The 11,420-nt window shown below is 43.3% G+C and overlaps 1 protein-coding gene across 1 annotated transcript in view; it reads left to right on the forward strand.

Moving 5' to 3' along the window:
* The first annotated feature begins 1,574 nt into the window (after window positions 1-1,574).
* The window catches only part of HSPA4 (heat shock 70kDa protein 4), a 13,502-nt gene continuing 3,656 nt past the window's right edge, over window positions 1,575-11,420 (forward strand). Inside the window, exons 1-13 of the mRNA XM_010149335.1 lie at window positions 1,575-1,625; window positions 3,203-3,343; window positions 4,015-4,137; window positions 4,589-4,688; window positions 5,100-5,233; window positions 6,794-7,038; window positions 7,394-7,470; window positions 7,764-7,915; window positions 8,824-8,930; window positions 9,250-9,383; window positions 9,853-10,034; window positions 10,431-10,520; window positions 11,298-11,420. The exon at window positions 11,298-11,420 is cut by the window's right edge and continues 24 nt beyond it. Of these exons, the coding sequence (XP_010147637.1) occupies window positions 4,018-4,137; window positions 4,589-4,688; window positions 5,100-5,233; window positions 6,794-7,038; window positions 7,394-7,470; window positions 7,764-7,915; window positions 8,824-8,930; window positions 9,250-9,383; window positions 9,853-10,034; window positions 10,431-10,520; window positions 11,298-11,420 (1,464 nt within the window). The 5' untranslated portion in view covers window positions 1,575-1,625; window positions 3,203-3,343; window positions 4,015-4,017. The remainder of the gene's footprint in view (window positions 1,626-3,202; window positions 3,344-4,014; window positions 4,138-4,588; window positions 4,689-5,099; window positions 5,234-6,793; window positions 7,039-7,393; window positions 7,471-7,763; window positions 7,916-8,823; window positions 8,931-9,249; window positions 9,384-9,852; window positions 10,035-10,430; window positions 10,521-11,297) is intronic.

Below are 11,420 nucleotides of genomic sequence, written 5' to 3' on the forward strand. Positions count from 1 at the left end.
TAACCTTGGTTCCTGCAGGGAGCTGATGTGAGGAATGAGACTGACTGAAAACTCTTCCTTCCCTCTTCCCAGGCTAACTTCCCTCTGTACTGGGTCCCTGTATGGCTTCCCAAGGCTGGGTGAGGAGCCAGGCTTAGCTCTGGAGAAAGGTTGGGATGGGCAGAAAGGGAAGGAGTGGAGTTGAGTAGAACCATCCCGCCTGTGCAGCTGTAGCTCCCCTACCTTGAGGTGTTAGTCTGGGTTTAAAGAGGCCCGTAATTAGTGGATTTGTGGTGACTGGGGACTGATGGCTTGTGAAATAGCTGGATATTTTTTTTTTTTGTCTGGGAGAAAAGCAACAATTCATGTTCATGTCTTAATTCTTTTCTGGAGACCAGAGTAAATTAATAACTAGCTTCCTGCTTGGGGCTAGTTAGGTTTTCAGGTGTAGGCTCTGCAGCTTCTGTCTCCTTAGCACGGGCCTTGGGGTCTGCATGGCATGGAACTTCCTCACTTCTTGTTAGGGATTACCCTTGAGTAGTTGTATGCTTCAGGGTGGGCCTTGTTTCATTTGTTGAGCTGTATCTCCCTCCAGTTTAGTAATAAACCCCATGCAATTATGCCACTCTAGTCTTCAGTTTCGTTTTGACAGCTTCTGCTTAGAAGATGAGTATTAGGCCTCAGGCGGAATCGGAATGTGTTCCTTGTGGCAGTACTACGGTGTAACCCTGCTGCAGAGCAGGTTCTTGACCTGCTGCTTGGAGAGCAGATTAATGATGCCATTATTAAGTTGTGTGAATAGTAAAGATCTGCTTGACTAATAGCAGGGGTTTTTCCCCCTACTGTTTGCCTCAATGATGCGAGGAACTTGGATTACAGGGCTGAATTCCATTTTGTTAGGGCTTCTACAGTTTAAATATGTAGATCAAGAGGCTTAATATGTCTAGGAATTTCTCCAAAAAGGAGGATTTTTTAAATTATGTTTTTCAGAAGTACAAGCTATCCCAAAGTAGGCTATAGTGAAGCATGGCTTTTCTTTCCATAATCTACACTATTTCAGGGAGTGCAGGTGAAACGCGTAAACACAGGGTTGCTCTGCAGGCCTTGTCTTCCTGCTCTTGGAGGGTTTGCTTTAAAACCGAAAAGCTCCTCATTTGGTACAGTTGTGCAGGAATGATTGTCTTAAATCTGATTTACCTATGGATTTCTTCTGAGCAGTTGAATGGGTCCTGTATTATCAGCTAACAACTTAATCTTGGAGTGGCTTAGATATCCGGGTAATTGAGATAAAGGGTGTCTAATCAGTTACTACTCGGATGTAAAACTTGAAGTAGATGAATAAATCTGGCTGTAGTGCTGTTCTGCAGCAGGGAGTGTTGCTGTTTTAACTCAGAGTGCCTGTTTCTCTCCAGAATTTACTGAACGTTCTGTGCATATATTGCAGCGAGTGAGAAGCTTTCTTAATGGACCAAATACTGTTTAAAATATCTCTAGTCTAATTAAGCTTATCAACACCTTTTTAACAAAAATGTATGCAGTGCAGTTCTACCAGTAACTTACTAACTGGGCATCTTTTTCCTTGTTATAGATCATGTATAGCCTTTGGACCCAAGAATCGCTCAATTGGCGCTGCAGCTAAAAGCCAGGTGAGCATTTAGTTTGGGTAAGAGCAACTTTAGGAGTCAAATCAGATTAGCACAACGTATTTCTTATCACTGAAGGTTAGAAATGTCTCCGAGCTGGCTTCTTAATGTCTCCGTAATAACTGTAACGAGCAGCTGAGCTTCCGTCAGCTGCCCAGTGTGTAATGCTGCTCGGTCATCTCAGATAGAAATCTAAGAGACGAGAGTTGGACGTAATCAAAGGTACAAAAATAAAATCTTTGCCTCTTAAATCTGGATAAATGCTGCTTAGCTTCAGAATTTACATTCGCAAAGTGAAAAAAACAGTGGTGTTTCATCCTACCACAGCCTGTTCTGGTTGGTGTGTGTTATGATACCTTTTAATTGTGTAACTACATTCTATAGAATTCTGTCAGGTGCATAATTTTGGGAGATAAGGCACATAATTGTGTGTAAATATACACAGAGAGAGCTTTTTTGACTCTCTGTGGTTGAAATACAACGCAAATATGTATTAGGCGTTCTTGCTCATGCTTTGAGTTTCTGTTGGTGTAGGTAGGCAAACATGATTTAGGGACTGAGAAGTTAAGCTGACTTGCCCTGCTTGTGACGTTTGGGTCCTGCTGTGTGTGGTATCTTGTGTTGCTGTGAAACCCCTATAAAACATGATTTTTTTTAAGTCTTCTGCAGGAAGTGACTATTCAAACACTTGGTTTTTCTTAGCCTAAAATACCTAGAGATGTGTGAAGACTCATTATCTAGAATGTAAAAATGGCTGGAGACAACCATGTTATTCAAGAACAGAAGAACTGTGCTAAAACTAAATACAGATGTTTTTTCTGGAATTGAGTGTCTGCTTAGCTTAAAGAAATTCAGTGATGCAGAGATCCAGTAGAGATGAGGTATGTCCTGCAGAAACTGAGCTTACAGAAAACCCACACCAGGTTACTTAGGCAGTAGACACTGGCTGTGACTGAATCACAGGCCAGTGTGACGTGGTAGCGTGCCTGTCTGCTTTCTTAGTTACTGTGGGGATTTTCAGATGCATCCTGCCCTAATATAAGTGAAAGAATTGAGCAAGTTTACTCGCACTACATGAAAACAAGCTACAGTGGTTGCTCACTTCTCCACTTGCACTGATCTCTGCTGTTTGTAAGAGGCAGTCTACGTTTGTGTCGGTTCAGTCAAGCTGACAGTGTTCTCTGGGGGCCCTCCTGACTCTTTAAAGCTTTGTGATGAGGTCCTCGAACTGTTTTGTGGGAATCTCTGACTGTCACATGCATGTGATGAACCTGACCCGGAGTTTCCATCAGTGTGCTCGTTACGTTTGGCTAACTATGGCTGCAGTGCAGTAGAAAGGTAAGGTGGTAGGGAACAGGTAAATGGGAAAGACGCTGCATTAACGCTTTAGAAGTGTCTCTACGCAAACGTCCTGTACGTTACCTGTGCAATCGGAGGGAAGTTGCCCTCCAGCACCTTCCCTGATACTAAGGTACAAGTGACAGATACTCTGGTGAGGGAAGCATGAGAATGAAACTCTCTTCTGTTTGAAATTCGGATGTTCCTCTGACATGTTGTATTAAAGATTTCTTTTCCTCTAGGTTATTTCAAATGCAAAGAATACAGTACAAAGTTTTAAAAGATTTCATGGTCGTGCATTCTCAGATCCCTTTGTTCAAGCTGAAAAAGCAAGCCTTGCGTATGAACTTGTCCAGCTGCCAACAGGCTCAACTGGCATCAAGGTAAGTCTGGTACTTTTGAAAAAGAGCCAGAGGAGGAAACTGATAAAGTTTCCTTTTATCTCTGTTTCGAAGCCGCTTGCTGCAGTTTCTGTTCCCTTGTTAATAGCAAGCCTTAAATAGGGGTCAAAAAGGCTAAAATGCAGATGGCCTCTCTAGGCGAGACTGATGTTAGAGTTTCTGTGCCTTGCAAAGCCAATCCCACACAAACTGAGCAGTGCTTTTTTTCCTTCGCTCTGGTGAATTTGGAAGACCAGCTACTTGACCAGTGTGCGTATTTAGCTGCTGTCAGCTTAGTCCTTCAGATGCAGTGGTAGAAACTTGCCTCTCTGAGCAGTGGCTGAACTTCTGCTTTGGATGTTTGCAATGACCAGTTTAACTTACTCCAGAGCAGCAGTGAGGAAGGCGCCCTAGGGATTGTCTAGCAATTGGGGTTAGAAATAAAGATCTGTGTCCAGAGCAGTTTTTTGTATGTGGATTCCTACATGTGCGTTCCAGTGTTGATGTATTTCCTCTATCAGTCGCAGTGAGCTAGGCGCCCGGAGGGAAGGTTGGACCAAGCTGCTTTACTCCTTAAGCTCGCTTTTAGTAATGGTTGTTTCTTGCATATGTGTCTTTGTAGTGTGTGGGGTTTACTGTGGTGTAATACATGTGTACATGATTTTTATTTGAAGGCCATGTATATGGAAGAAGAAAGAAACTTTACTATTGAGCAGGTGACAGGAATGCTTCTTACCAAATTGAAGGAGACCGCTGAGAATGCGCTTAAGAAGCCGGTAGTTGACTGTGTTGTTTCTGTAAGTATGTGACAGTAAATAAGTCTTACATACTCGGTTGGTATCAATACTGCAGTCATTTCAGCTCATAAATTGCCCATTAAACTTTCATATTCGGGTATTTGTCTCTTCTGTTTAAAACTGAATCTTACATGCCTCTTCGTCAGAGCCAGACTGAACTCATTGATGGCAAAATGTCTGAAATGCTGCTCATTAGCAGCATAAATAATAGTTCATACCCATTCCTGGTTCTTTGCCCACAAAATGAGTGGCTTGTGAGATGGAATGGAATAAGATTCACAAAAAGTAACTTTGTCTTCATGTAATGTTTTTCTTTTCTTTTTCTCTTTTGCAAGGAATTAAACACCAAATGTGAAGGATACCTCAGCTGTCCTCTGAATACACACTTGTTGCAGCTGTTTGCTAGAGGTGGCTCTTCTAAATGTTTAATATTAACTCTCTGATATTGCAGGTTCCTTGTTTCTACACAGATGCAGAAAGGAGATCTGTGATGGATGCTACACAGATTGCTGGTCTCAACTGTTTGAGACTAATAAATGAAACAACTGCAGGTAATGCCTTCCTTTCTCTCCCTTGCTTCATACTGTAGTTTTATTGGATAAAAGGGTGTTTAATCTGTCACTGATGCATGCCCTCTGCAATTGCTGCTGGTTTTGTAAGCTTAAAATAGATTCGTTGATCATGCAATTCCAATTCCTCAAGCTCTGGTCTGTTTTCTCATTGCTTTACAGAGGCATAAAGGTAGTTCTTAGGTACCTGCTTTAATGCAGCTGCTTGGAGGGGCTAATACTCTTTAGTCTTCTTCCATGTTCCTTCAGCATTGGGAATTTTGTTTAATGAGATACCAATTCCTGTAGCTTCAAAAGTAAGGGGAAATGCTAATGCTGTTTACTGATGTACCGTTTGTTTCTTAAACAATTACAAACCAGAATGTCTTAACTATAACTCTTGTTTCTGTGTAGTTGCCCTAGCCTACGGGATCTATAAGCAAGACCTGCCTGCCTTGGAAGAGAAGCCACGGAATGTTGTTTTTGTGGATATGGGCCATTCTGCATACCAAGTTTCTGTTTGTGCATTCAACAAAGGAAAACTGAAAGTAAACAATCTTGCACATCCCTGTTAATTACCAGTAGAAGTACTCACATAGGCACATCCAGACAGCTCAATTCATACTCTTGAAATTGCACTTTTTCCAGAGTTAAAAGTAGGGCAGGCAGCCCTGCCTAATGGGCAGGCTTTGGGAGGGGCTAGAAAACCTGGATCCATTCAGAAATTATCATATCTGACTGGATGCTGCTTTCAAAAAACAGTCCAGTCAGGGGATGTAGCATTAAAACAGGCATTCCTAGAATGGTGTTACAAGCACTTATTTTTAACACTCACTTTCTCATAATTGGTTACAGAAACAAATAGAAATTTTAAAGCATGAGGGAGTGAAATGAAGGCAAGATTTCTGAAAACATGAGTTCTGTTGCAGTTCTGTTTCCTCTGTGAGGAGATTTCATGTACTCTGTTTCAGATTTGTCTTTTAAACTTTGAAACCATAGGAGTATGGGACGGATGCTTTTCAGTATAGAATGGGGAGCTGGACAGCAAGGCAGTTGGAACAGTGTAGAGATCACACCTAGGCTGAAGGTGTTCTGAGAATAAGCTGATACTTTACTGATTTCTAGTCCTAAAATAAATTCCCAGTATGTTTAAAGTAGAATCGGCTGAGGTGGATGAGCTACAGATGTTCTTTGCAGATAACTCCTTCACCAAAACAGAGCACCTGTTTTCAGGAGTTAATAATGCTTATTGTCTCTTATTTTTAGCTTGGTGTAAGCATGTTCTGCCCTTCTGAGGCATCAAATATGAAACTGGGATACGATTCAAACTGACAGTGGCTAAGCAGAATTTGGAAACCAATGGTCTGCTTACAGTACAAGTTGCTGGACAGATGGTGCTGCTAAGCCTTGCCCTGTCTTTCTAAATTTCTTTTCAAAGAAAGCTGTCAGCTCGTTGGGGCAGGCTGGGTGCCCAGGGCTGCTGTGCAGCACTTGAGGTAGCAGGTGTGTGTTTCTCCTGGAGCTTGTAGCAGCCATACGTGTGCGCTGCAGTTCCTGTGAGTTACCTTTCCCAAAGCGATCTAATTTGTGTGGCTGCCAGAACTTGTTCGTGGTAATGGTGGTTCTTTCTCCAGCAGCATTTTGGCCATAGCTGATACCCACCACAAAAGCCATAGGGTGGTTGTAATTTAGACTTGGTAGGCATTAAAAAAAAGAGCATCTCTTAGGTTGTATGCAACTATTACTGCAGTTGCACTCCATGTAAATCGTGGTGTTAGTGATGCAATTGCTACTTTTTGCCCTGAAATAGAGACCTGCTTAATATCTTGCCAGTGGTGTCTGTGCGATGGAGTATGGGACACGTGTTATTCCTTGGGATAGGTTAGACTCCTGGACGAGGCTCTTCACAAGAGCCTCATCACGGGTGATGGCAAGGGTAGAATAAAACTGAATGGTACCAGACTTCCCCCCATAGCAATGCTGTGGTACTTGCTTTCACTTCGAGTTGACTGTACGTGACACAAAGACGTGCTCTGACATTAACCGCTAATTGGTTTAATGCACTAATGGAAAACTGTACTGTTACTGAAGAGTTCCGTCTTTCTAAGGTTCTTGCTACGTCGTTTGATACAACACTTGGAGGCAGGAAGTTTGATGAGGTGTTAGTTGAATACTTCTGTGAGGAATTTGGAAAGAAATACAAGCTAGACATAAAGTCCAAGATTCGCGCGCTGCTGAGGCTGTACCAGGAGTGTGAAAAACTGAAAAAACTGATGAGCGCTAACGCCTCTGATCTCCCGATGAACATAGAATGCTTCATGAATGACATCGATGTCTCTGGAACAATGAACAGGTAATGTTCATCCCTCCACAAAGATAAGCTTCAGAGCGCCCTTCGTTCCGTTGCTTCAGTTGAGAAGAACTGGTCGGAAGGACTGGTGGGAGATGGGAGAACGTGGGCAGGGGTGCTGTGCAAAACAGTACTGCTTGGAGTTGGGTCAGCAGCCTTGAGATAGCAGGGAGGCTGTTAATGTTGCAAGTGTGCCTAGATCACTAGAACCAAGTTCATCTGGGAGAATGTAATAAATAAGTATAAAATTAAGACTGGGGGAGAGAAAAAACCCTGCAGTATGTAGATAAAATGGCATTCTTCCAGTTTTGGCATCCTGTTTATGGTATGTTAAAGCTTTACTTGCTTCTTCCAACAGAAGCAAATTCTTAGAAATGTGTGATGGACTCCTCGCCCGAGTGGAACCGCCCCTTCGCAGTGTGCTGGAGCAAGCCAGTAAGTGTGTATGCCTTCTGTGGTCTCCATACAGGAGAGACATCCAGGATGCAGCTTCCTTCGGGTGTTGGCAGGACTTGGACACGGATTTAGCACAGCTAGCAGTTCCCTGCTTAGCAGTTAGAAGTGTTTTAAAAGCTTTTTCACACAAGCCAAGGCCTGAATTTTTAATGGCTTGAAACTTAGAAAACACACTTAAAATAATGGTTGTAAACTTTAGTTTACAACATCAGTGTATTCACATAAACCAGAAACATGTAATCTACAAGAACTAATGCCTGACTCCTTTCCAGAGTTAAAGAAGGAGGATATTTATGCAGTAGAGATAGTTGGTGGCACCACAAGAATCCCAGCTGTAAAAGAGAAGATCAGTAAGTTCTTTGGCAAAGAAATCAGTACAACTTTGAATGCAGATGAGGCTGTCGCGCGAGGCTGCGCGCTGCAGGTAAGAAGTGCTGCTTGTTCTAGCTGTGAGTGTTCTTACTGAAATGCCTAAATATTGGAGGCAGAGTCCACAGGTAACGTGACAGTTGATTCATGTGTATCGTAGAAGAGGTTTGAATAAGCTTCAGGAAAGTGGTTGGAAGAATAACAGCAGCTGTAAGTGATTCCTTTGTGCTGTTTGCCTAAGCAAAATCTGGATCAGTGTAGCTTGAAGTGAAACGTACTCTGGGGCTGGAAGGAAACTGGGAGTCTGATAAGCTCATGTGGTGTTTTCTCTTCCAGGGCCTGCTGGAGGCCTATGCTAGACAGGGGAAACTTTTTTTTTTTTAAACAGCATTGCTGATAAACTTGTGATATGGCAATTGCTTAATGACATGGATGGGAATGAAAGCTTAGGTTCTTGTGGGTGGAAGTCTGTCCTGAGCTGGAATCAGTCACTGTTGAATGGCTTAAACAGTAGTAAATGCTCTCTAGTTACTAGTACTGCCGTCTCTTGAATGCACCCTAATTTTGCTCTGAGCACCTCACTTCTCTTGAAAGGTTTAATGTGTGCCTCTCGCTCCGTTCATCAGTGGTATGAGCTGGCTATGGGAATCTGCTTAAGAAGAATTTTGTGTTATGATGGACAAAAAGCCTGGTGCTATGTCACTTTAACGAAACTGAGGCTTTCTGATTTGTTATGGCGGCACTAGAAACAACTGCATAGCCTAACCATAGCAAACAGCTTCCTGAGAGGGGAGGGTACATGGGAGCTTCCAGTGCTTATTATACAGGTCCCAAGGCCATCAGAAATAGTCTCCCTTAACCTAGAGTAAATCTGCTTATTAAGCAGCATAAGTAGCTACTTGAAGTGAATTACTATTCACCTAAGGTTTGAATGTTTGTAACATGGCTCTTGTGCTCTTTCAGTGTGCGATTTTATCGCCGGCTTTCAAAGTGAGAGAGTTTTCTATCACAGATTTGATACTGTATCCTATTTCTTTACGATGGAATTCGCCAGCAGAGGAAGGGTTAAGGTAAAAAACCAAGTTCAATCTTCTCGTGTAGTTACGTACAGCTTAACTAACTGGTGACTGGAGTAAACAATGTGTTAGAACAATGCTACTTCAGAAATAGGATTTTGATACTTGGTCTGAAGTTAATGACAGTAGAATACGGACAAGGGTGGGTGGCAGTTCAGCACTTCCTACATGGCTGTCGGTCTGATTTTGACCTGAAGGTTAGGAGACTGTCTCCTCTTGAGCTTTTTCTGAACGTATAAGAGAAACCAGGAAGGTTCTGACGTCATGGGACGCATTATCCCTCATACTGAACAAATGCTCTTTTCTCCTACAGTGACTGTGAGGTCTTTCCCAAGAACCACGCTGCTCCCTTCTCCAAGGTCCTCACGTTCTACAGAAAGGAACCCTTTACTCTTGAGGCATACTACAGTTCTCCCAAGGAGTTGCCTTACCCGGATCCTGCCATAGGTTAAGACCGTTCTGTAGCTTTAAGCTTTATTAATAGTCTTGTTCATGTTTTGAGACTTTTTTGTCTAATTATGTAGCCTGGAAAGTGCAGCCTACTATAAATGCTGCAGGGACAGGTTTCCAAAGTGATGATCCACAGTAAAACGAGTGGAGTAACGTGAACTTTTTGTCCAGATAGCTGTATGAAGAGCATCCTAATGCTGGAGCAAACCGAAAGCGGCGTACTTGGAATTATGCAGTCTCTTGCTCTGGTACAAGCAATGCCAGCTTTTACAGCATAGCACAGAGTTTCCCCTAGCTGTGTCCCCTAGCGTTGCTCAGTAAAAAACGGGATTGCTTGACTTGGGTAGGATGTGAAGCCCTCTGAGCACGTTGCTGGAATCCGTTGTCAGCAGTGGTCGGGTTTTACTTTACGTTCAGTGATTAACCTCAATCCAACGGTATGGTTTTTCTCTCTGGGGTTGTTCAGCTCACTTCTTGGTTCAGAAGGTCACTCCTCAGACAGATGGATCCAGTTCAAAAGTGAAAGTCAAAGTTAGAGTAAATATCCACGGAATCTTCAGTGTTTCCAGTGCATCTTTAGTGGAGGTTCATAAATCTGACGAGAATGAAGAACCTATGGAAACTGATCAGCACGCGAAAGAGGAAGAGGTAACGGACTTCACCCTTCTTAGCTACTTAGAAAAATAGATGGAACGCAATTGGCCGAGTTCTGGGAGGGTTCTGAGACTTGTGTAAGGGTTCAGTAGACATGTCCAGCAACTGAAATACAAATATGTGGTTAAATACTGACTGAAGTAAGTTAGGCCAGGGAAACCAGGACTGTGAGGTAGAGGTGAAATTGTCAGTTATGGAGCTATCGCTTGCCTGAGCAAAGTCTAGAAGATCATAACTTGTGCCTTCAGACTCTGCTTCAGTTTTCATTCTGCTGCTGTTGCCTAAAGGGCATTAGGTGTAAGTGAAGTGATCAGCTCCAGTGAACTGAAGCGATGATCTGCATGTGCACTGTTTAATGTGCCAAACTGGCTCTCTTTTTATGGATTTCAGAAGATGCAGGTAGACCAGGAAGAGCAGCAAAAGACTGAAGAACAACAGCAGGCCCAACCTGAAAATAAGGCAGAGTCTGAAGAAATGGAGGTAATGTGAACATCTGAGACTTCTGTTTTCTTACGGGATACACTCACACACAACATTCTCAAGAGTCTTCCAGAAGTATCTGCTGCCTTTGTCATGGCCCTGGAAGCTAAACTTTTGTTTGAATATATGGATAGTCTGTATCATGATTAGAGCATTAGAATCCCAGACTAGTTTGGGTGGCAAGGGCCATTAAAGCCCACCCAGTCCAACCCCCTGCCATGGGCAGGGACCCTTTCCATAGCCCAGGTTGCCCTCAGCCTTGCCTTGGACACTCCCAGGGATGGGGCATCTACAGCTTCTCTGGGCAACCTGTCCCTGTGCCTCCTCCCCCTCTGAGGGAACAATTCCTTCCTGATGTCCCATCTCAGTCTCCCTCTTTCTGTTCAAACCTGTTACCCCTTGTCCTGTCACTACATACAAGGACATACGTGGCAGGGATAACTGCAGACCTGTCAAGTGACCTCATGGTGATAAAATGAGTGAACTCTCCTATTCATGGAAGAAATAATCATTTAGGATTCAGTAACTTAAATACTAGCAAAGTGTTCTACTGTACCGACCCTCACCCCCATGGATGCAGTCAGCGTGCCCAGAGAAGGTCAGTAGGTGCATTAGTGGTCTCTGACTGTAGCAGCCAAAGCATCAGAATGACACGTGTGCAGTTCTGGTGTCGAGGTGCACTAGCGCAGCAATGTTTTCCCTGTGGTAAGCCCCGAATACTTGGCTCAAACTGACTGGTGATGCTGGATTTGCTTTCAATGTATTTCTTCAATGCAGACTTCTCAGGCTGACTCGAAAGACAAGAAAGTGGATCAGCCACCTCAGGCCAAGAAGGCTAAAGTCAAGACGACCACAGTGGACCTCCCCATTGAGAATCAGTTGGTGTGGCAGATAGGGAAA

Source organism: Eurypyga helias, unplaced genomic scaffold (assembly GCF_000690775.1).
Source record: "Eurypyga helias isolate BGI_N326 unplaced genomic scaffold, ASM69077v1 scaffold23390, whole genome shotgun sequence".
Taxonomy (NCBI): domain Eukaryota; kingdom Metazoa; phylum Chordata; class Aves; order Eurypygiformes; family Eurypygidae; genus Eurypyga; species Eurypyga helias.